The 25892-nt window shown below is 49.8% G+C and overlaps 1 protein-coding gene across 1 annotated transcript in view; it reads right to left on the reverse strand.

The window, feature by feature from the left end:
• The window catches only part of Mtus2 (microtubule associated scaffold protein 2), a 351173-nt gene that overhangs the window by 16114 nt on the left and 309167 nt on the right, over positions 1-25892 (reverse strand). The window contains 2 exon segments of the mRNA XM_051162856.1: positions 4626-4840; positions 24349-24415. Coding sequence (XP_051018813.1) covers positions 4626-4840; positions 24349-24415 — 282 coding nt within the window.

Raw genomic sequence — 25892 nt, forward strand, 5'->3', positions numbered from 1 at the left:
TTACATGATTTTTTTCCTGTTATACAGAAGGAAAATATGTTCTTTAAAATAAATGAAGCCTGCTTTAATCAAGGCGTGTGTGCACACGTGCGCATGCGCAGGTAGGTATGTGCGCAGTACCGGTCAAGGCCATAAGAGGGCAGTAGACCTCCCAGGGCAGGTGGTTGTAGGTGCTTAGACGGGAAGGTCTCTTCCTCTGGATGGGAAGTTAGCACTCTTAACCCCTGAGCTACCTCTCCAGGGCCGAGATTAGTTTTATGTCAAACTTCTACCTCTCAGACTTTCCATTGCTGTGACTAAGTGCCTCACAGAACCAACATAGAGGAAAGAAGAGTTACTTTACAGTTTCAGACGGTTCAGTCTTCAAGCACTTGGCCCACATACTTGGGCAGAATATCATGGCAGCAAGGGATCAGGGGGAAGAAAGTACCTCACCGCACCGTGCACAGGAAGCTGAAAGGAAGAGGTCTTCAGAGACATGCATTGTGGCCTATTTCCTTTAGCCAGACTCCACCCACTAGAGTTTCTTCCACTGCTCTTTCTTATTTATTTATATTATGTGTGTGGGTATTTGCTGGCATGTATGTCTGTGCACCATGTGCATGCAGTGCCTAAGGAGGCCAGAAGAGGGCGTCAGATCCCCCGGAGCTGGAGCTACAGATGATTGTGAGCTACCATGTGGGTGCTGGGAGCTGAACCCTGTAGTGAATGTTTTGGTTTCTTTTTTAAAAAGCTCCATTATGTTATGTAGACAGACTTTTGTTTTAATCCCAAGCGAGGGGTATGGATCTGCTTTTAGTTTATCCACAGCTGAGAGTTGCCTCCTTCGGCTCAGGGAGCGGCGTGGTCTTTGCCAGCTGTAGTTAGTTTAATTCTGAGGAATCTGAGAGGAACTGAATGTTAGAGCCCAGGGACAGGAAGAAGATGCTTTGAGAAGAAGAGCCTTCCAGGAGACGGTCAGAGAAGGAAGAAGGCTGCCGCTGGGTACCCGGATGCTGAGATTGGCATTACCCCAAAACTCCAATGCCACTAACCACCTAGAACTGAGTCTAAAGAAATCTACGTCATCCTGTCCCTTCTAGCCCTCTTTCTCTCCCCCTTTCTCTCCTTTCTAGGGTTAAGGGTTGGAAGGGAGGTAATGGGTGCAATAGAACCCAGGTTTTCTGGAAGTGCAGCAAGTGCTCTTAGCCACCAAGCCATCCCCCCAGCTCCTACTCATTTTATTTGTGTGTGTGTGTGTCTGTGTCCTAAGCAGAAGGAGGTGTCAGATCCCCTGGAGCTGGAGTGACAGGCGCGGTGAGCTGCCTGATGTGGATGCCGGGAAGGCAGCTCAGGTCCTCTCTCCGGCCCCTCCCACCACTTCCCAGAGCAGCTGTTTGACACAGCAGGAGGTGCTGGGCGTCTTTTGACATTCTGACAGTCATGTGACAAAGGGTGGATTCCCATTCAGAACAATCGAATTTTGCTTCTAAATCTACCTCTTAACTGTAGTGTTGCTACTGCTGTGACTCGTAATGTAAAAATGTCTGATGGACGTGTGAGCCCTGTGAAAGGATCCTTCAGTGCCCGAAGGCTTCCGGCACATGGCTTGAGAACCCACTTCTCTAATACCAGGCAACAGGAAAACCACTGGGCGGAACCAACAAGGAGCCCACAGCGGCATCTTGGTGATAACATGGACTTGGCACCAGCATGTCACTCTGGTGACCGGGCACCCTTGATTAGAGTGAACGGAGCCTCAAATCGTTCGTGGCTCAGTGCTATGGATCCCCTCAGAGGAAGGGCTGACCAGCACAGCATCTCACCATGCAGCGCCTGTCAATATGAGGGTCCTAATTATCTAAAAACCTTTTAGTCCCAAGGAGGGAAAAAATGGTTAAAATGAAAGGGCCTGGAGAGATGGCGCAGCTGGCCAGAGCACCTCTTTCTCTTGCAGAAGCCTTTGGTTCATTGTCCAGCACTCACCATGCAGTAGTTCACAACTGTCTGTAACTTCAGTTCTAGGGGACCAGGCGCCCTCTCCTGGTCTCTGCAGGCATCTGCATGCACAGTAGTGCACATAAATACACGTGTACACACACACACACACACCCCAAATGAAATCTTTAAAAAGGGAAAAAATATTTCCTTTCTATTCCACTAAAAACGTCAGTGAAATCCACAGTACTCTCTGTAAAAAATATGCATGGTATTTACATAGCAGAGTGTAAATGAAAAAAATCTTCTGCTGGTCCTGGGTAGGATTTAGTCTCTCACACAAAGTTCTATGGGGAGTTTCAGAAAAGAGGGACAGATGCAATGACGGAGTGCCAGAAGAATCCATGCGTCCCTGGTGGGAAGTCCGGCTCAGTTGGCAATAGCGCAGTACGTCCGCAGCCGAGGCGTATGCGTGGTGCGTGAGGGGGCAATGTCTTTGATTCAGTGCCCAGGGACTACATAGAAATAGTGTGGGTACATAGTAAGGATGATGTAAGGGCAGGCCATGTCCACCTCAGCCTCCAGGACACGCTTTTATGGATGAAATATTGACCTCCTAACTCCAGGAGCCATATGGAGCTAAAGGAATGACCATTATATTCGGAAAGAAATCAACGGAGCCTGTGAGCTACCATTTAAACAGCCCCTTGCTCTTCAGTAATTTAGGTTTCATGGCTCTTTGTCATTTAAGGAATGTTGTGTGCACACACATGCACACACGGGTGTGAACACACACACACACACACACACACACACACACACACACACACACCGGGGTAGGAAGGAGTGCTGTCTACTTCCAGCATCCCATCTCTGCCAGTTATTCATCTCCATGGCTTCTCTTCCCATGGTACCAGCTCCGCAGGGCAGGGCCTCACAGAATTGAAGCCACCAGGAGGAGCGCTCAGTCTGAGAAGATGTCCAGCTCCTCTGAAAGTACTTGCGTGGATTTAGATCAGTTTTCCCCAAAGGAAACAAAAGACGATTTAATGTATTGTAGGTGACAAAAAATCAAAGGGAAAGGTTTTCTTCGTTGCCAGCCAGAGGCGCGCCTGGTAGTTTGAAGGAGAAATGTCTCCTATAGGCTCCCGTATTTGAATGCTTAGCCCGGCTTGGTGGTAGCGTTTGGTGAGGACGTATGTCACGTGGTGGGCTTTGAGCATTTATGGCTTTGCTTCACTTCCATGCTCCTTCATGTTCACAGCTGCAGATGTGAGCCCTTGGCTTCCAGCGCCTTCCTTTTTGCCTGCTAATTGCTGCTGTGCCACCTCTGCCATAAGACTGTTACCGCCAAAATAAACGGTCTTCCATAAGCTGTTTTTTGTTTGTTTGTTTGTTTTTAATGGTGTTTCAGCATAGCAAGCTTCTGCAGCCAGAAGATCTTTCTCATTTGCCCAGAAGGTTGGATACAGCGCCTCAGACCACTGCTGTCTAACTGCTGCGCCCTCCACAGAGATGGGATTCTGGGCTCTTCCATGGTGGAGGCTGTCAGCTTGCTCACCAAACAGCCCAAGTTGTTCCGGGAAACGGCTCTTCCCTGTAGCAGGACTCCGTGCTGCAGTCGGCTGGCTTGCAGGCACTGAGGGTGGAAGGCTATCCTCTCAGATGAGTAAGGATGGAGCTGTAAGCTTCGCACTCAGCCACTTGGGGGCCAATGACCTGGGGCTTTGGCGGTTCACTTAGAGAAAGTGTGTTTTGAATGGAGCATCACACGCTCTGTAGTTCCTCATTAAATTCAAACCAGATTAAGCTCCCATTTGCCTCCACCCCAGACTCGCATCTTCATTAGAGGAACCAGAAGGAGCCAGCCTGCGCTTCCTGCGAGGTTTTTTTTCCCCCTAGCAGCCAGGAGCCCATCCCCCCACTGCGCCCTACCAGTTTCCCAGACAGCTGCCCAGGGCAGCTGGCAGGCATATAGGAACTTCCAGCCCGACTCCATCTGGTCCCCTGTGTGGCCTTCTCTTCAGCCTGAAGGCGGGTGTCCACGAGCGACCCGTCTCCCCTGTGTCACCTCTACTGGGCACAGGGTCTCCTGTGTTAGATAGTGAGGTTCCCCTGAACCTCATTCGGTTTGGGTAGACAGTCTCCTCCTGCAGGATGGATGGAGCTGGCTGGGTAGGCCAACCTGTCTGGGGGACGCTGTTCCTGCCACTCACCTGGCGAAGGTGAGTTTTTATAGAAAATGGAGGAAGGGGGTTGGGTGACACAAGTCAAAGCAATGCACTCCTCAAGGAAGGCGAGGGACTTTGTGCCCACACTTCACGCAACCGAATTAACCCTGGGGCTCGGTCTTCTTGCCTGTAAAATGGGCATGGGACTGGCCCTCTGGCAGAGTAAGGAAGTTAATGTATACACCAAGCGTTGAAAGTAGCGCCTGGTGCAGAACCAGGGCCACAAACACGCTTGCTTAGCGCCTCTGCCCATAAAGAAAGCTCGAAGTACATGACCAGCACGGTGCAAATGTGAACCGGCAATCTTAGGCTAAGTTCTCATCGTGCCCCGACCCGGAAGGATGAGAGCGAGCCACGGAGTCTGCAGGGACAGCTTTCCGGGCACAGAGTGCAAAGAGAGCCATAACGAGGCTAGCGACTGATCTTATTTCATTAACCTGGAGCCCATTTCCCAGGCCGAGCCGCCCAACCACTCACCTGCTCCTGGTGCTGGCAGCGCATGCGCAGCAGCTGGTCCTGGTGCTCCGCCTGCAGGCGCGCGCTCTCCGCCTGGAACTGCTGCTGCAGCCGCTCCTGCAGCTCTTGCACCTCGGCCTGCTGCTGCCAGCCCAGCCTCCTCAGCTCCTCCTCGAACCGTCGCTCCAGCGCCTCCTTCTCCTTCTGCAGCTTCTCACACTTGGCGGTGTTGAAGGCTGCAGGGAGCACAGAGCGCTTTAGCACAGTGGGGAGCAGATGCTGCGGTGACCTGCCACGCGCGTCCTCCTGAAGCTTTAAAAAATAAAATTGAAACAGGAACCAGGGCTGGGAGTGCAACTCGGGGATAGAGTGCTTGGCCTGGCTCCGCGATCCGATTAAAAGACATAAACAAAATAAGCCACAGGCAGGCGGATCTCTTTGAGTTTGAGGCCATCCTGGTCTACGCAGCGAGTTCCAGGCCATCCAGGGTTATTGTGTCAAAAACAAGTAAACAGAGAAATAAGTACCTCAAACCACAAACACCTCAAAACCTTGATTAGTACAATATATTGCCATAAAAACCCTTTTCCCCATAACCATTTTTTTTTATTCTCCAATTCTTATTTGAGAATAAGGTGCTCGTTGGCTGTCCCACTACGCCTCACTTCCCTAGTGTGTATGACCTACTTACCCACAAGGCCAGCGCACTCAGGACATCCGTGACACAGTGGTGCCACCCAGTGCTCAGAGCGGTTTAAATTGCCCGGTCAAGGCTCGGTGCTTTCCTATTGATGCAGTTTATGCCACTTTATTGTTGGACATTTGTTTGCAAGGCTTGCTGGTACAGAGAGCATTACAGATAACACAATAAGCATGTTCACTCATGTGCCGGGTCACTTTGCATTAGAATGAGCTCCTTGGAGTTAGAAGTTCCATGGCTCTAAAGACTTTAAATTTCAGTTAGCAAGTAATAAACTCGTGACCACCAGGGGGCGGTATGGCACCCGAGAAATGCCGCCGCGGGACACACGGCCCTGACTGGACTTTTCCCCCCTAAATTCTTCTTTTTGGTGAAAATGTTAACAGGTGAGATAAAACAAGGGACTGAAGACGAAGTCTGAGATGTTGACAGAGGGAGGAGAAGCCACCAGAGAGGCCTGTCGCATGGTGGCTACGAGAAAGCTGGCTCTGAGAAAAAATGGAGCTGGTCTTTGTATTCTTGTCTCACTTAGACAGGATTGCGGCTCTCTAAGCCCTATCAGGTGGTCAGTGGGCCGCCTACACTCCAACTGCAAGGAGCAAGAACGGTAACTACTTAGTCCGAGGTCAAGGCAGGGTACCCTCAGCAGAACCAGGAACATGGACAGTCTCCACGATGTGTCAGCATCGCACGCGAGACCGTGCATCGGGATGCCTGCCTGTCTCCTTACAGGTGGGCAAGGCCAGTGCCCTTTGACTCTGCTGGGGTCCAGCACCAGCATCCACAAGCTAACCAGACATTGAGTTTAGGGAGCACTACGAGGGCCGCGCTTAGTCCAGGCATGGTGGCAGGCAGTCGGGCTACCACAGAAAGAACAGCGGTCCCCAGTTGGTGGCTGTTTGGGGAGGTTTGGAGGTGCAGCCTTGCTGTTGGAAGTAAGTCACAGGGGCGGGCGGGGGGTGGCGATTAAAAGAAAGAGGAAGACGCTCGCCAGAACTGGAGTCACAGGTGGTTGTGAGCTGCCACCGGGGCGCTGGGAACTGAACCCAGGTCCTCAGCGAGAGCAGTTAGAAGAGTCACCTTTTCAGGCCTGCGCGTGCCGTTTTGCCTTACAATTCCCCTATAAAACTTCAACGCTTCAAACACAGAGAAAAATGTGCTTCCACTTATGCGAGCTGCATCTCAGAAACACCCAACGGAGCAGTAACAGGCCTATGATTCTTGTTTTTCAGAAGAATAAAGACAAAGATACGTAAGGACGAACAGACATAAAAATCTGAATTCATTTAAAGGCTCTCGGTAGTCGTAAACGCTTTGTGCCACTTAATATATTCTTCAAGATGGTGACCGGCCCCGGGAGACAGGAACTGCAGTGTGTCTGAGTTATGTCCTGGTGGGAGAGGAGGGCTGCAGACAAGATTGATAGGCAAAGGAGGAAACATGAAACTGATTTAAGCTAGTTTTCGGCTTCTGAAAAGAGAAACTGTGCTGGCCTGATGGACACTGGGAACACTCCACGCATACTCAATGGGCGGCCTTCTGTAGATGTCTCCACATGGGGCCTGATGCACACTGGGAACACTCCACGCATGCGCAGGGAGCGGCCTTCTGTAGATGTCTCCCCATGGGACCTGCTCCTTCCTGTTGTCCATTTAGTTTGGGTGTCCAGCCATTTAATGGCATCTCTATGGCATCAATGTACATCGCGCTCCCCTTGGGCCTTCTGTGGCCAGACCCTGGAAGGGTAGCTAACGGCTCCGTGTGACCCAGGTCACGTCTGTCTCCGTAACGAACATGCCTTTTAGAAAGAGCTTTCCATAAACGACTGAGAACTTTAAACTTTGGTGAACATTTGGGGTACAGGTAGAGTGTACCCCGCTGAGTTCTAGAGGACAGACTTCCTGGCTCCCACCACCCCCCAGTGCCTCACAGTTTGCAGAGCCCCACTTCCGGCAGCATGTCATCCACTTAGTCCGCTACCCCACGGCTCGGTGTGCCATCCCTAATTTTACTCAATGGTGAGGAGGCCGAGCAGCCGCTAGAGGGTAAACTACAGTGTGTTGAAGGTGACACGGTCCATTTTATTCCTTTTCTTCAGGCTGTCCAGCTCAGTGTATATGCCATGGGGCTGGGGCGAGTCCTCTCTGATAGGAAACTTGCTCAGATATATGACATGCATGCATGTGAGTGTGCATGTGGACGTGTGTGCGTGCACATGCATGTGTATGCGTGCAAGAGCGTGTGTGTTTGCTGTCTTTAGTTTAGTTACATGAAATGAAGAATTAGCATTTTTAAATCTTCAAAACCTAATTTCACCTGAGAGGCATGAATCCCCCCACCGCCCAAGCACCATGTCCCCACCGCTTCAGACATATCAAAGAACAAAGCAGACAGCATAGAACTGTTCCTAACGACTAATGTTAGAGACATTCATGGAGGAAACGGGACACCCAGGAAATAGACAACAGCCCCAGTGTGCATGTGTGCATCCATGTATGTTGTCTGGAGGTGTATATGTACATTACTGGTTCTTATATGTAATTGATTCTTTGTATATAGGATTTAATATATATACTTGACTTTTAGATTTTCATTTTTATTTTTTAATCACATATGTGTGCGGGGAGGGGTCAGATCCCCCTGGAGCTGGTTGTGAGGCACCAAATGGGTGTTGGGAATCAAACTCTGGTCTCCTGCAAAAGCAGTGTGTGTCCTTCATGGCTGAGCCACCTCCCAGCCCTGAGTGTGTACATATTTTATAACCAACAGTCTGACCAATATTAGTATTATTCACCCTATAACAGAAATGTCCCCTCAATACCCTGGCTGAACTTTGGCTGCTAGGATCCCTCACTTTGAACAATGCAAGCACTGGGTTTAAACAATGCCAGGCCGCTTCTTCCTGCAGCCTCGCAAGGTGAGCTGCCTGAGAAAACAGGTTTTCTCCTGGGTGGCAAGTCTGGGACAAAGGTAAGTGAGAGCCACATCTTTTTCAGGATGCCAGGGGTCCTCTCATCTTCTGTTCTGGTGGCCTTCCTGCTAACATGCAAATGGCTCCAACTTCCAGTCACCATGGCAGAGTGGACACTGAGAAGTAAGCTTCGACTGCCAAATGAAGGTCATGTCTTGTGGCGATGGGGCCAGGGTTTAATTGTGTGTTGTGTGTGTGTATGTTTTGTTTTGTCAGCTTGACACAAGCTGGAGCCATTTGGGAAGAGGGCCCCTTAGTTGGTGTTTGGGGCATTTTCTTGATTAGTGACTGACATGGAGGGCTCAGCCCACTGTGGGTGGGGCCATCCCAGGCAGGTGATGAGCCTGGGCTTATAAAAAAAGCAAACTGAGCAAAGCCACAGGGAGCAAGCCAGTGAGGAGGACCATTAAGATCCTCCCTGTAGCTTGGTGGTGGTGGTGCACGGCTTTAATCCCAGCACTCAGGATGCAGAGGCAGGTGGATCACTGTGAGTTTGAGGCCAGCCTGCTCTACAAAGGGAGTCCAGGACAGCCAAAGCTACACAGAAAACCCTGTCTTGAAAAACAAACAAACAAAACCCTAAAACAAACAAACAAACAACAACAACAACCAAACAACCAAACCAAAACAAAAACAAAAAAAACAACAAAAAAAACCCCATTCTCCCTCTAGATTCCTCTTAACTTTCCTCCAGGATGGACTGTGATCAGGAACTGTAAGCCAAATAAACCCTTCTCCTCCCCAAATTGTTTTTGGTCCGTCTTGAATCACATCGATAGAAAAGCCACCAGGATGAATGGATCCGTGTCCCTGACATCCAGCCTGTCATCTGGCTGGATCAAAGCCACTTTACGGGGTCGCTGATGGCCAAAGTGCAAGGTGCAGCTGCAGAGCTTTAGGAAGCCAAGGCTGGGATGGGTGGCAACTGAAGAGAAAGGGCAAGACCACAGGAGCCATTGTGCAATCCTCATCGGGGACAGAGAGAGGCATGCGAAAGCTGTGAATACAGCTGTTGGGACCGAGCAAAGGAAACCTCTACTCTAAACACTACCATTTTGTTTTCAGACTCCATTATAACCACAGGGGGAAACTAAAGTCAAGGACCCAGGCTCTAGGGGAGCTGGGGACTTCCCAACAGCCGCACAGTCTCTGTTGTGAGGACACAGTTGTCTGAGCCCAGACACCTCAGGGACAACTTCTCTGTCTGCTGGAAGGGTCTAAGTAAGTTCCTGCTCGCAGGCCCAGGAACCCACTCCTCCCCTGACTGATGGGAACTCCCTTGCTCCAATATGGCCGCACAGTGCTACAGCCGGCGCCACTCCCCCTTGCTTTCTGGTTTCACCCTTTAACTACACTGCACAACATCCCTTCAGATTCATAGTTCTAGTCTGTTCTGTGGCCCTGGCCGATGGGGAGCGGCTTGATTAAAATAAATTTCTCACCTGAATCAGCCTGGTGTCTGAGTTACGTTGGATTTAAGCGGACCCCACCACAAAAGCTTTTTTTCTGTGGTGGCACCGAAGAAGGCAGCTAGCTGCGTGACAGCATGGGCTCCTGGGTCCTGCTGATTACACTTGGGTGATTTTTCCCATGTCAGGGTTAACCCCTCCAAGTCTTGTTTCCTTCCCTAAAAACATGAGATTTCAACAGACTTCCCTCCTAGGCTAGTGTGAGGCGTGAACAGAAAAAAACACAGTCACCACTTGACCCTGTGCAGGTCTCTGTAGATCACACAGCGAAAGGCAGCTGGGATGATCCCCACCGATGAGGTCGTGGCGAACAAGTACTAAGTGCTCAGTGCACACTGGGTACTGTACTGAGTACTCTGGGACCCGGAGCTCACAGCTCTGTAAAGTAGGCGTGCTTCTGACTGCATGCTCTTATTTTCTAGATGAACCTGAGAGAACATGAAATGCTCCACCCCCTGTCCCCCTCCCCCCCTCCTGGATGCCGGTGGATAAGGTTTCCCGGAAGTGGTTGCCGACCCCTGATTAATGCCTTGATGGGACCATGGGAGGATGGCATTCCTGGGAGACACTGTAAAGGTAGGCAGTGGGGCCAGCTAGAGGCCCCTTCTCCGCTTTCTCTCGCCTGGTTGCCTCCTACAGAAGAGCAACATGGCTCTACCCGAGTCCCTTCTGTCGCCACACTCTTTTGGCACAGCACGGACCCCTTAGTTATGGAGCCAGCCAACCGCAGACTGAAGTCTCTGAGGTCATGGGTCAAGCAAACCTTGCCTCTTAAAGCCATTTTCTTGGGTATCTTGTACGTGATGAAAGGCCTAGCATCCATCAACACAAACCTGTGTGCATCTCAAGCCCTTGCTTGTTACTGCAATGCTGTTCTGTCCTAAGCCAGGGGTCTCCACAACTGGAGCACGGATCAGGGTCACAAACAAGGGGGAGCGTGTTAAAACAGACCGGCTGCTCCCACATCCCTTGCATTTTCATATGCGGCGGCTGCTGGTGGTCCAGAGCGCTGACGTTCGCTGCGGAGTCTGTAGCCATCCCACCCTGAATGTGCCTGACCTCATAAGCTAAGCAGAGACTTTAAACAGCTGCTCAAAGGACCCTGTGAAGTGCAGGCATTAGTTAATTCGCTTCGTGGATTAGTTGTGGTGGATGGACCCTGAGGCCTCTAGGCAAGGCTGTCACTGCTCTAAGGAGTGAGTGGGTCATCAGAGACCAGTTCTCAGCTGGGAGAGCCAGAGAATCCGGCAGGTGGTGGGAAGGTCGCTTAAACAGAAAACGACCGCAGGTCCCACTGTGGTTTAAAGTGGCTGGCATGTGTCGCCCACTCCCGTGTGCTGGAAGTTTGTTCCTGAGTTTGCGGGATTACGTAATAAGACCAGGGTGGGCGTCACACTCAGAAAGGATTTATGTTGGTTTCAAAGAGTGGGTCTGTTTACTCAGGCACGCATTGTGTGCATACGTGCGCGCGTGGGTGCGTGCATGCGTGAGCGCATGTGCGTGTACATGGAGACCAGAGGACATGGTGTATTTCCTTTGAGACATTTGCTTGGAACTTATGCCTGTTTCAGACTCGACAGCGCTGTGTTCACCTCCATATGCAGCTTGCTTTTTTTTTTTTTTTTTTTTTTAAAGTTAGGTTTTCAGGCTGCAACTCAGGTCTTCATACTTGTAAGGCAAACACTTTACTGACAAAGCGATCTCCCCACGCCCCAGAAAGGATTGTCTTAAAGCAACTGGCTAAGATTTCCAATCGCTTTGCCAAGCTGGGCACCATTAGACGCGCTCCGGCAGCGCCCTCTGCAGGCCACTCTGTGCATGTGCAGCCTACCTTTTAGGAACTGGAGCTCTCGTGCCTCTCCGTGCCCCTCCCCCTTTTAACTACTTCCGTCGCCCTGAACTGCTTCTTCAGCCCAGTGAGATAAGATGGCCACAGTCTGCAGTACCTTTGAGTGGCCACCTCTGGGCCTAAGGTGGGGCTCACTGTGCATCTTTTCTGTCAAGGATCATACTGTGGCACTTTCCGGTGGATGCCCGGAAGTTGCTGCCTTCTATATTTTGTCTATTTTATAACAGTGTACCACGGCCTTGCTGTACCGTGGGTGGAAGTTTGGAAGGTGATTTTAAAGTGCTTCCACAGAGAGTCCCATCAGGGTTCCTGCCTAGGAGTTGCCCTTGAAAGAACCAGTCGGACGTCTCAGCAGGAAACCATTGTGCTTACAAAGCCTGATTCCTGTGGTCCTCCCTCGGCCTCTGAGATCAGCTCAGCTTTCTGGTTAGATGGCTTATAAAGAGATGTTTTCCTCATCACAAGTTTTAAAAGTTGCCGCTTGGATTTATGGCAGGCTCCAACCAACGTAGGTAGGTGTTTCCCTGAAAGCCAGAGACATTCTTGGTGTACTAAAAAGCAGATTAAAAAAAAAAAATCTAGATGACAGTGAATTTGCTAATCTGTGTCCACATTTAACTCTTTGCAGGTCTCTTGGGACACAGCTTTACTGGAACCATCATTCTGACTGCCTATGCTCTGACCACTGCCATCAGCCGGACCCTTTAAGATGTATTATTATGATGGTGGTGGTGGTGGTGATGAGGAGGGGGGGGAGGGTGTGCCTCTGTGTGGAAGTATGTGAGTGCAGTTTCCTAAACAGGCCAGAAGAGGGAGTCAGAGAGTCCAGAGCTTGGATTGAACTCAGGTCCTCTGCAAGAGCAGTCTGCTCTCTTAACCACTGAGCCATCTCTCCAGCTCCAGCAGGAGCCTTTTAAAGCCAAGCGTGATGGTGCACGCCTTTAATGCCAGCACTTGAAAGGCAGAGGTAGGTGGATCTCTGTGAGTTCAAGGCCAGTCTGGTCTACAAAGTGAGTCCAGGACTGCCAAGGCTACATAGAGGAACCCTGTCTCAAAAAACCAAAAGGAGAGTGAGGGAACAGCTTTGTGAGAAAGACTTGAGAATTTTCCTTTCCTTGTTCTCTCTCTCTCCTCTCTCCCTCCTCTCCTCTCCTCTCTCCTCCTCCTCCTCTTCTTCCCCACCCCTCCTCCTGCCTGCAGATCAGGATGCAAATCTCCCAGTGTCTGCTCCAGTGCCATGCCTGTCTGCTTCCTGCCACGAGGGCTAATTGGAACTGCAAGCAAGCCCCCAATTAATGCTTTCTTTTAGAAGAGTCACCATGGGCATGGTGTCACTCACTTCACAGCACTAGAGCAGTGACTAGGATGCCAGGTCCTCAGACATACGCCACACCCCACCCCTAACCCTGCAGACTTCATTAACATATGTGCGAAAGCCTTAGAAGACTCAAAATTTCGTAAGTTCTCAGCATAAGCCTCCATAGAAAAATGATTAGAATGTGTTAAACAAATAGATGTAACAGGATTTTGTAAATATCAAAAAGCTTGTGGCTGCCACAGGGAATAAATCGGTGTTTAAAAAATAGTATAGGGGTGTGTATGTGTGTGTGTGTGCGTGTGTGCCTGTGCATGTGTGTGTGCCTGTGCATGTGTGTGTGCCTGTGCATGTGTGTGTGTGTGTGCCTGTGCATGTGTGTGTGCCTGTGCATGTGTGTGTGCCTGTGCATGTGTGTGTGTGCCTGTGCATGTGTGTGTGCCTGTGCATGTGTGTGTGTGCCTGTGCATGTGTGTGTGCCTGTGCATGTGTGTGTGTGTGCCTGTGCATGTGTGTGTGCCTGTGCATGTGTGTGTGCCTGTGCATGTGTGTGTGCCTGTGCATGTGTGTGTGTGCCTGTGCATGTGTGTGTGCCTGTGCATGTGTGTGTGTGCCTCTGTATGTGTGTGTGCATGTGTCTGTGTGTTTGTAGCTATAATGTATTTTCCATGGCAACCAGTCTCTGGTGCATAGAAAGGGATTTGGCAGGTTCAATATAACTGTGCACGGGTAAGCACCTGTGTGGCAGAGAAACCAAAATGACTCTGGAAAATGACATTTACTAGAATAAAATTTAATCAGAGTGGCTGAGCTCATTGACTTGAATTTTTCCCATCTCATTTTCCTGTAAGAGGGGGGCTGGATTCCCAGACCTTGTCATGCTGGGCAGTGCAGTCTGCAGGAAAATTAGTCTTTCTGAAACTCTATCAACAAACCCAAATAGCTGACAGCTGACAAGACCTTTGGGAGCAAAAAGTTCTTCTTTGAAATAATGCTCCCCACCTCACCATCTGATTACTTACGGGGTGGTTAGTGTGTTTTGGGTGTCTTCCTGGGTTATATGGGGCAGGTTGAATGGGAAGATTCAATTATGCTGACTGGAGAATTTTGCAGCACAAATTTTGATGTGTTCTGTTTTTACTTTCATGTATATTCTCAATTAATTTTTTTGGTTCCTTTGACCAATGTGCTCCTTAGAAGTGCGTTCTTGAGGTGCTTACAAAGAGCCGGTGTCCAGCTTCCAGCACCCATGTTGGCTGGCTCGCAATTGGCCCCAACTTCAGCTCCAGGGGAAGGGGTGCCTTGGGCATCTGTGGGCGTCTGTGCTCAATGCCTGTGTTAGAGTTCTGCTTCAGTCTGCCTAGCTGTGATGTCATTGCTTATCTGCCATGGGGGCGTGGCCCTGCTCAGGGCCATATAAAAGGACAAACCCTCCATGTGGTTTCTCTCTCTCTTTCTCCTCTCCCTCTTACTCTACCTCTGTCTCTGTCTCTCTCTCTGGGGTACCCCTTCCCCCTCTCCTCCCCCCATGCCCATTTAATAAACTCCTCTACAACATAATATCTGCAGCCTGGTATCTCTTATTATTTTTTTTTAAAGATTTATTTATTTATTATGTATACAGAGCTCTGCCTGCATGTACACCTGCAGACCAGAGGAGGATATTAGATCACATTATAGATGGTTGTGAGCCACCATGTGGTTGCTGGGAATTGAACTCATGACCTCTGGAAGAGCAGTCGGTGCTCTTAACCGCTGAGCCATCTCTCCAGCCCATCTTATTATCTTATGTCTTATTACTAAGCATGAAAGTGTAGACACCCTCAGTCAGCCACACATTCTTGGGACGCATCCCATGAGTGGAGATCTGTAAGGGAGGGAGCTCCTCAGGCCACAGCGAGGAGTACACGGCCTACATCTTCTCATTGCCCCTAACCCTCTCCACAGCAGGTGTGGATTCAAATCAAACCCCACTTCTTCAGAGTGCTTGCTCAAAGGCTGTCAGCTTTCACTGCCCGTAATAGGCATCTGGGAGCTTAAAATCTTCCCCAGGACTCGTGAGCCAATGTTTTGTTTCTGCTGCCCAGAGAAGCACCCCAGGTGACTCTGACAGGCAGAGAAACACCTATAGGCGCTCATTCTGACTGGGTGGTAGGCACCCCCGTTTTAATTATGAAAGCCAGGGGGTTAGCATTCTGCTTCAAGCCGCCTGCCTGTGACATCATTGTTTACCTGCCACAGGGGCATGACCCTGCCCAGGGCCATATAAAAGGACAGACCCTCCGTGTGGTCTCGTGGTGTCCCCCCCCCGTACCCTTTCTCCCCTTTTTCCTTCTCCTCATGCTTATTTAATAAACTCCATATAATATAATATCTGGCACCTTGTATCTACCTTGCATCTATCTTCTATCTACCTTTTTATTAATCATAACATTGGTGCCACGTGACTCGGATACTAAACCCAGAGGTCCTTTCTGTTGTCCTCACGGTGGAATCCCATCACCCTTTACTGTCCGTAACAAATTTCTGTTTAAGTACTCGCCTCCTCTCCTATTTCCTGCAGCCTCAGACTAACCTAGCCGCTCACCCCAGGCCACCTCTGAAGAACCCTTCCTGACCAGCTTTCTAGACTGCCGCTGAGGTAAACAGATGCTCTATTCGTTGTACCTGTTTGCCGCTAGCCCTAAACCTGGCCCCCTAGAGCACCCAGGCACTGGGCTTGCAGTCCCTGCTGCCAGCCTCGGGAATGGTCTGGGAACTAAGCCTACCCAGGTTAAAAAAAAAAAAAAAAAGACGCTGCTGCGCTGCTACATTTCATGGTTCAGAGGCTGGTGAGAAAAGAGATTACATATACCTCATGGGGTATGCTCGGGGGCGACCAGATGTGCCTGCTGCCACCACTCCCTGCTTCATGACAGCTTACGCACCTGTGCTGTTCCAAAGTGACCCAGTCCATTTCTGGGTGTACTTGAGGATTTCCTGTTCTCTTCCATTTAAAAAATTCTTACACACGGCCTGGCCACCTGACCACTAGCTTCCCGCTGCTGCTCTGTCCCCCCTGTCCCCTTTCCCACCACAGGTATGCCAGAAATTCACTAAAGATGCTCATGCCTGGCCCTTACTCCCAGAGCCCAGCCTGGCCAAGGCAGGCCACACAGGCCAGGGGCAGAGTCAGTCACCTGCATGCAGTGACTGGTTCTAGGCCTCTGGACCTCAGGTGGGCAGCTTTGCTTTCTCTAAGACTATACTTTCCAACTCCTAAAAATGGTCTCTATTTTTTTCTGCTCTCAAAAAAAGAATTGCACAATTGTTTATTGGGTGTGATGTTTAGACCATTTAAATTTTAACCTCTGTTCATTTCCTTTTAGATAAAAAATATATTGTATATACTCTGGTTCTAAATGTTTATTTCTTATTTCAAGGTTATAAAGGTCTATTCAAATTAACAAGATAAATGCTGTTTCTCCCACTGGCCTCCTGCAAGCTTCCTGGTCAACTGACCCTGCATAATGCTCTGCTGTGTTAACATTCGTTTGTTTACAATGTTAAAAATTTTAAATCACTTCCGTAAAACATGTTTAGCCTAAAATTCTAAGTGTGATATTATTGGTCATACAAAAAGTGTTCTGCTTCCTTTTATGGACTGTGTTGATGTTTCTAAGGCTCTGTTTAAATATTCTTAAGATAGACAAGACTGAGGTCTCTGCCATCTTAATTAAAAGGCTGAGGATGTGTCCTGTGCCCCCATATAGGAACTGGTAAAAAAAATCTTTAAAACTCGAGAGGAGCCTTCCCGACAGGCTCAGTTACAACAAACTATTCCCCAGGCCTTAGCCACTGCCCCTGAAGAAAAATTGAGGTCTGAAACACCCCTCCCGCCGGGGACTAGCCTGAGCCAGCTTTGCCAGGGACCTGTTTCAGGTGCAGCCAACAGGAGACACTGACCTCACAGCTGCTGCAGCCACAATGGGACACTGGTCCCACAGCCCTGCCTGCTGGCAAATTTGGCCTATGGATGTCAAGATGCTCGCATGCAGGCTTGTCCTCTGTGCCCAGTCACCAGCACAAGAGCTTTAGACATTTCCAGCCTTCAAGCTCCTTGACCTGGTGGAGTACAGACGGCTTCTAGATTCAGCAGCCTCGTTAAAACCAGAGTAACGCTGCAGGTCTGTTTTAACCTCGTACTTGGGCTACACAGCCACGTGGCCGGCTTCTATCATGGGAGGCTTCATATGCCTTCCCAGCCCTCTTCCTATGCAGGAGACCAAACTTTACCGGTCAGATCTAGATACAGTCTACCTTGTCACCGTTCTTTTAGCTAAAGGACAGTGACTGCATATAGCACTTTTACCTCTGTATTAAAAGCTTCCAAGAAGGTGCTTTAGAACGTGCTTTAAGTGGGTAAATACGAGTTATGAAGGTCAACACGTCTAAAGGATGCTTTACCTCTTCCTGTTGCTGTGATATTGTTGTGTTAACTGTTCAGAGTGTTAGCACTGATCAATGGCGCTCTAGTTCATTACTCTAACTATGGAAAACCTTCCACTGTACGATCCTATCATAGTTCCAAGATTTTACATTTCCTTTTGTTTGCCTTCCTCTCAAAATGTCTCTCACTGTGCTTAAAGTATCCAGTCTTCTGCCCAGAGAGAAGAAGGCCCTCCTTCATGACGAGCTAAAGTGAGCTCTTCCCTTCTGCTGCACAGGAGATTTCTGTCCTCCCGTGGTACTGCTCCACAGAGACCAGAAAGGCTTCTGCCTTCCCCATGCTCACCTCAGAATATTTGTGCTTTTAACACAAAGTTCTTTTCCCAATCCTCTACGATGCTATATGTCTACTGCCTTTTCCTACAACATATACACAGGTCTATCAATGTGTGCTTCACTGCAGATTTCAAACAAGGATGAAGCTAACATGTCTAAAATTTATCTCCCTTTATAAACTAACAAGGATTCTTGCAAGCTACAGAAAATCCATCTCTCAGGTCAAATGGGAGTCCACATAAGTACTGTCTATCAACAGCCCAAGTTTCCCCACTATCTCCTATCTCTGAGGGTGGGGTTCCTCCCTTTTCCCTGGTTTTGGGACTCCCCTAACTACCCTCTTGCTGCATTCTTACACCCAGCACCTACTGATCGCTGAGTCCTCTCTTCTGGTCGATGTAACTGCTTCTTGGTGTTCTTAACAACCTGCATCCAAACCTTCATCCCTTGGGGGAGATCTCCCTCTGCCAGCGTGGTTCTCCCTCTGCCTGGTGCTAGGTAACCATGTCTGCTCTCGGGCCACACCCTTGGTCTCTGTCCAGCGCTGACGAGCTGCTGGAACATGTGTAGCAATCTCATCGTTAAACCTTTCCCAGGGGATGCCCTGACAGGTCACTGACTCCCACTCTCCCCATGAGGACCAGTCCATTTGCCGCTTCTCCAGGCTCCTCTGGGATGCCTTCTGGGAATCTCAAATCCCTACGCCCACCTTAAGGGCTGCTAAGCTTACATGCCTCTGCAACCAAACTTGGACGGATCCAAAACTAAACTGTTTTAATTACTGTCATCAGTCGGGTAAAATGGAAGGAATCTCCCTATGTACAAACTGTTTCTTTGCTCTCCCGTGTTCAAGCGTTGTCTCAAGCCTTTTCTCTTTGCTCTCCCAAGAGTTTCAAATGCACACCTAAAGGGAGTTTTCTCCCTGACCTACTAACTCTGTCTTCTGCCTACATATGTGTTCCAGTATCCTGCCAGACCTCCTACATCTGGGACATTGCCAAAGCAGCTGCCCACAGGTGCCAGCTGGACCTGCATTGCTCCTCCTAGCTGGACCTGCATTTCCCTTCCCAGCTGCAGATGTTCTCACACCCTGGACAGCAAATCCACAGCCTGCTCTTCCGGAACCTGGCCAACATTTCAGCCTTTTAAACCCCCTATTGCCTCCCTCCTGTCAGCAGGAAGTAGTTAGGACGATTACTTCGCCCTTTATCCATCTGCAAAAGGCTGAAATGGTGTGCTCCAGGCCTGGGACAAACAGCTCCAGGTTCCCTCAGCACTCCTCGGTCCCCATCTGCTGCAGGACATGGCTGACACAGCCTGCCCTCCACCTTGAACTTTGAGGGCAGAGCTTTTCCTTCCCCTTCACTATATAATCTGGACATTTTGTTGTTATTACTTTTTTTCTTTCTTTTCCCCTTACATGGCAGCCAAAAGCTGCTTCCAAAGAATCCACATTTATACACTTTAACTTGCCTTGTATAAAAACAACCAATATTCCTCATTTTTTAATTATAGGAAAAGGTAGCAATGTTAGCATTCTGCTTCAGCCTGCCTACCTGTGATGTCATTGCTTACCTGCCACAGGGGCGTGACCCTGCCCAGGGCCATATAAAAGGATAGATCCTCCACATGGTCTCTCTCTCTCTCTCTCTCTCTCTCTCTCTCTCTCTCTCTCTCCTCTCCCCTTCCCTTCCCTCCCTCCTCATCCTTACCCATCTCCTCTCTCTCTGTCTCTCTCCCTGTGGGGTACCCCTCTCCCTCCCCTCCCAATGCTCATTTAATAAACTCCTCTACAACATAATATCAGTTGCTTGGCATCTTGTTATCTTATCGTCTTATTTTCTTTTTATTAATCATAACACAAAGTGAGGAGGATGACAGACAGGGGCTGATTAACAGCTCTTGCTGGTAGAATTTGGGGCAGTAATTCCAGGAGTGACCAGGGGCGGCCAAACCTGTCCCAGACCGTGTAACAGTTGCCTTCTTCTTCTCTAGTCTGAATCCACAGCTTTTTGGAAATTTTACCTCTCCAGTCCCTTTGTTTCTGGTCCCCTCCTCCTGTGACTCCCACAGGGAGGCAAAGAACCATGGCCCCACCTGAGGGGAAGGCTTTCTCTCTGGAGCCTTCAGAAGTCAACACTGAAGGCTTCCCTCCCCTCTTTAAGGGAAGCAAGTGCGGACCACAGCCACAGCTCTAGAATTTATGGCCTGACCACGGATGCCGACCCCCCTCCCCCGCCACCCACCTCTCTTCTGTCATGGAAGCAATCTCCACAGTGGACTGAGAATTTGCTCCAGAGCAGGGCATCCCCTGGGATGAATGCTGGGCTCAATGGGACCAGCCACGGTGCTGCCAGGGACTTGTGCTTTGTCCCCAATAGGGTTTTGGGTTCTGTTTTTGTTTTTCCTATTTGGCAGATGAATTCTGCTTCTATTCTTAGCAGTGATGCAGGAATCAAATAACTGAAACCTGAAACCAGTACAAATCCAGCTGCATTTAAGTTTCCGGAGATTGCTAAAGGTGGTGCCAGTGGGTTTGGCACGCCCAACCCGAGTGCATCAGCTGGCTGCCCTCCATCCAAACCTGCTCATGGAGGGTGGACGTCTCTTGGGGGGAGACAGTCAACCTGGGAGGAGAGCTCTGTTCTCTGTCTTTATCTGCTAGCTGCTGTACCCAGCTCCTCACCAGCAGCTTCTTCTGCAATTGGCTTATGCAGAGAACTCTCTATGAGTCTCGGGAGCCCCAAAGCCTGGAACCTTTGAGCAGCAAGCACACTCATACTCGGCAGAGACGCGTCCGGAGGCCAGCATCAGCATCTCAGGGTATCAGCTTATTATCTTTCCCAGGCAAACTCCACAGAGCATCAAAACCCCGAGAGTTTTCCTCACATCCATTAAGTTAAGGGTAGCTTGTCTGTCCACACTGTGTGCCCTAACAACTTACTCACTGGGCAGGTTGGCTGTTCATAAATTTGCTATGAGTTAAGAGTCATCTGGGATGGGGAGCCTCACCCGAGAGGATGCCTCCATCAGACTGACCTGTGGAGCAGCATTCTCTTGGTCAATGATTGACATAGGAGGGCCCAGCCCACTGTGGGCAGTGCCAGCCCTAGCCAGGTGGGCCTAAGGTGTGTAAGAAAGGCACTGATCTTGAGCCTGGAAGGGAGCTGGGACGGAAATAAACAGCATTCCTCCATGGGCTCTGAGCCAGCTCCTGCCTTGAGTTCCTGCCCCCAGCTTCCCTCAATGATGGGCTGCAAGCTGGAGGATGAAATAAGCCCTTTCCTTCCCCGGCTGCGTTTGGTCATGGTGTTTATCACAGCAACAGAAATCCAACCAGGACAACAGTGGCTATTCAGGAAAAATGAGCACAAATGGTGATGGGGAAAGGCTCTTCTTCTTCTTCTTCTTCTTCTTCTTCTTCTTCTTCTTCTTCTTCCTCTTCTTCTTCCTCCTCCTCCTCTTCTTCCTCTTCTCCTTCTCCTCCTCCTCCTTCTCCTCCTCTCCACCCCCTCCAGCTCTCATTTCATTTAAGGAAGCCATGAGGTACAATGCACACTGGCCAGGCTGCTTGCTCTGAATGAAGAAGGGCTTATGCGTGACTTCCGTTCCTTGGCCCCAAAGATCCACTCCTGTTTATAGTCCAACCCCTTACTTAGCCAGTGGTAGAAGTGCCGCTAAGTCCGACAGGGTGCGACAGCAGCCGACACGCAGGGCCCTGAAGGATATCTTAAAAACCCCAAGGTCAACGCAGTGCTGGGAAGCTCTTGCTCCTCGACATGTGTCCCACACTGGTCACACCTCATTCCTTTCCATGATAGCTTAATCTCATGAGCCTGGCCTTCAGCTGTTGCTCTGATAAAAGGCACAGGGTGACAGCCCCTGAGAAACAAGACCCAAGGGGTGGCATTGTCCAACTTGATTCTACGGCCTGAGAGCTGCGCCAGCCCAAACGTCTCTCTAGCAAATAACTGTGGCTGCTTAAATGAGATGAAGACACTGCTCCCCCTCCAACTTTAGCTCCCCCCTTCAAATGGCCGCTGGGTTGTTGACGCATACAAACTTTAGTTTAAGTCATATCTGCTTACCGCACGTCACTGTGAAGTATCTATTTGATGAGGTGGCTGTCGCTACAGTCAGGACTTCTGGAGTTTCTACCCCTGCATTGCCTCCCCAGTACTACTATTAGGGGTCACCTTGGGAGATTGGGTTGAGACTGAGCAGGGACAAGACTTAATTGACAGCTGTCCTCAGTCCCTGTCACGTGGGAACTGGGAACTGGCTTGCCGGACAGTGTGGGTCAGACCCGTCGTTTTGCTGCTTTATTCAGAAAGAGAGAGAGAGAGCGCGTGAGCTCGCACAAGCCTGTTCTTCTGGGCGCGGGGGAGGGGAGGCTGAGAGAGGTGGAGAAGGGGCATGGGATCTTGGGAGTTAGCGCTGGAAAAGAGCTCCTTTCTGATAACGCAGACTCGATCTCCGTCTCTTGACTCCAGAAAGGGCGCCCTCTGCTGCTCACGCAGGGTAAGACCCCATAGCAGCAAAGTGGAAGAGAAGTTGATGACCTCAAGGAAAGAGACTTAGTCTCCATGGAAACGGTGACAACAAAATGAGAGGGTGACACGTTTCCCAGCAGGGAGCCTGTCAGTTCTCCCTTTCTGGTGGCCGCTTCTCCAGCAGCTTCGGCACCGATCTCATGAGCCTCAGGTCCCTGGCAGCGTCCCTCACAAGCTCCGCCATGGCTTGCCGTGCTGGCCTTGCTTACTTAAACCTATATCTGGGCTAGTCCGATGACTCTTTCTTGGGGTCAGGGGTTAGGATGGGAACGCTGTTGCTTTGGATCCCGTGCAGGTGGAACGGGCATAGAACACTGCTATTGGCTGTGTTCTCATGGGACCCATCTCTCCTTGGAGAGCAGAAATACCTACTTCTGAGCCATTTCAGCGAGAAGGGAAGCCACAAAGCTCACAGGGGAGAAATAATAAAATAAAAGAGAGTGTGGGGGAAGGCTGCGGCCGAAGCCTTCTACCTTGTCTGCCCACTGCTTACCTGAGAACCCATGGCCCCTAGACAAGGGTAAACTGCTGTCAATTTGTGTGGCCAGCCACCTGCCAAGGGTGACCTGGATGGGTCAAGCTCTTTACTAAATGGAAAAGAACACACCTGCACAGATGGGCTACCCCCAAGGTCACACGAGGTAGAGAGGAAAATGCTTACTTGTGAATAGACCCAGCAGGCCACCGGGGGGAAAGGCTGTGTTTATTTAGACTTTGCTAACTGATCCCTGGGGACACAGAATGGTGGGTTAGAAAGATGGAAAATGATCATAGCAGGGCCTCATGACGCAGGCCTGTAAGTCTATCTGCTCAACAAACTGAGGTAAAGGGTCACACATTTCAGGTCAGTCTGGGCTGCAGAGTGAGTTCGAGGTCACCCTGGGTAACTTAACAAGACCCCATTCTCAAATGTTTATAGTGTCTGAGCTCGGCAGTGTAGTGGCTGCTTAGCATTAGCAAAGCACTCGCTCTAATCCCTCATCCTGGAGAAGAAGCAAGAGAAAGGGACAGTGGGGAGGGGCGGGCATGGCAGTCACCTTTGCCAGGCCCTCACCTATAGGGGATGCCTGCCTCCTATCACATTCCAGTGGCCTGGGGATCAACCTTAGTTTGGCCAAGTCTTGGAATGTCCTAGACCATGCCGTGGAGCTAAGGACTATGCAGTTCAAGACGATCCCTCATCGTTTTGGTCCAACCAGCCAGGTGGCTTTGACCCTCTCTGAGATGAAGGTGCATCCATGGCAAGGGGCATACAGCTGTGGGAAGGCCGGCAAGACGCGTTTCACACAACCCAGAATGGCTCTGGAGGTGCCCAGAGGGAGGACACCTGTCACAGCCCGTGACAGGGACAGCTGTATGTGAAGAACGGTGGTGACCTGGCTAGTCCCAGTGCTAACTGTGAGAAACCGTCTCCGGATGACACAGCTGTAAGGGTTATGGTTCCCTCTAGCAGGCCTGCACTGTGCTGGCTAGGGTGCTTCCCTCGTCTAGACCGGCTTATTACTGGAGACACGGTGGCCCTTGTTACACACGCAAAGCACCAGGAAAAGAGATCCTTTGTGGCCTTTGTCAGAGCGTGGTCCAAGAATGGAATCCTGTGAAGGGAATTCGTGAGAAAACTCCAGAAAAACAAGGCAAGAGTCTTGTGGTCTTGGTTTCTTCAAAATCATGAATTGCTCTTGCAGTGTGCCTTAGTGCCCCTCCCAGATTAGAGTGAGTCTACTTCAGACTGTTCATTACAGCTGCCTTTTTTTTTTTTCTTTTTGTTATTTATTTATTTTGTTTTTTCAAGACAGGGTTTCTCTGTGTAGCCTTGGCTGTCCTGGACTCGCTTTGTAGACCAGGCTGGCCTCGAACTCACAGTGATCCACCTGCTTCTGCCTCCCAACGTACCTCTGTGGAAAACCATGTTTGTGCCACATGCAGCTTGTCCCTGTGATTGTCTGCAGCCTGAGCTCATGAGAATGTCACCCATGTGACCTCTCTTGACCCTCAGAGTGTAAATTGTCGGATGCTCTGAATCACACCAGCTGTTGGTGGACCGTCTCATTTTTAGGGCTCATTCTCCCAGCTCCCACCCCCTCCAGAGCGGTAAAGAGCCTTCATGTTCGACGCCCACTCACCAACTTCATCCCTGATGTTTGCAAGTTCGATTGACAGCTCTTTTTCTTTCGCAAGGGCACTTTCACTCTGGAAAAACAAAACAAAACAAAACGGATACTGAGGGTCCCTTAGTTTTGAGCTCCACAAGCATCGTCACATGTTTAATAAATAAATCATATTAAACAAGCAAGTTTAGCCCTGCGGGTGAGAACCATTCTCCTTAATAAAAACTAGCAGGACCAAGTCAGGCTCCTCCGGTGTAGCATTCATGTGCAGTAGCCCCCACAGCCGTCCTTTCTCTGCGTCACACTGTTACATCATCCTGGAATGCTTCTTACACGTTAACATACTAGCAAATATGACTATATACTAATTCTCATTGATTGTTTTTATAATAGTGTAATTTTTTGTTTTTGTTTTTTGTTTTTGTTTTTTCGAGACAGGGTTTCTCTGGGTAGCCTTGACTGTGTGGGACTCCCTTTGTAAACTGGGCTAGCCTCAAACTCCTAGCAATCCGCCTGCCTCTGTGTCCCTGAATGCTGAGATTAGAGGTGTGTATCACCACGCTTGGGTAGTGATTCTTGACCATGAAAAATCTCATGATCACACACACACACACACACACACACACACACACACACACACACACATGCACACCCATTTGTTTTTCTAAAACCAATTATTCCCTTAAGCTTACTCCTTAATCCACAACTGGTCAGTTCTCTAATAAACAATGAAAATCAGGGCAGACGCCTTGGCACGAAGCATTTCTGTCTGTCGTAAGACCTGACAGAGGACTTTCTACAAGGCATAGGATGCACTGCACACTTGTGTTATTTAGGGTAAAAAGGCCATTTGTAACTCGCTGGCCACTTGTTTTCACATCAACTACATTCTGTGACCCAAAACAGTTAAGCGGCTGAAGACACACTACGTGTTCAGTCTGCACTTAGGAGTCACCATCACAGACGGGTTCTTGAGATTTCACTGCTAATACTAAGGCTCATGTATATGCCCACTGAACAGGAGCACGCTCATGGCAGAGGTGTCGCTAATCATCGGCAACCAATGCTCTTAGGAACGTGTATCAAAAACTCTATTTGTTAGGGGCAGTGGCCTCTTCGTGGTCTGATGTCTGGGCCTCACTCAAGTCCATAGGTTGAAACTCTTGCCTACCAAACACTGTTAGCAGGTGGGGCCTGCGGGAGGTGAGCAGGTCCTGAGGGTGGAACTTTCGCAAGTGGGGTTAGGATTCCCGTGAAGGAAGCACTGGAAATGGCTCAGCTCCTCAGCAAGCAAGGCAAGGGGGAAGGGGCTGTCTCTGAAGGCATGGGCCTTGTCAGACAATGACCCTGCCCTGATGTGGGGGTCCCAGGCTCTCGGCTCTGAGACACAAACTTCTGTGGGTTACGCGCAGCGAAGCTGGAGACGTTTGGCTGCGTCAGCACAAATCACAGCCGCTTTGCTTTCCCTGAATTCCTCCGGCCACAGATAAACCAGAACGTTTGGCTTCCACCTCCTCAGAAGACACCACTTCAGAAGTCATGGCTGCCGCATGGGGTTG

The sequence above is a fragment of the Acomys russatus genome, chromosome 19 (genome assembly GCF_903995435.1).
Source record: "Acomys russatus chromosome 19, mAcoRus1.1, whole genome shotgun sequence".
Taxonomy (NCBI): Eukaryota; Metazoa; Chordata; class Mammalia; order Rodentia; family Muridae; genus Acomys; species Acomys russatus.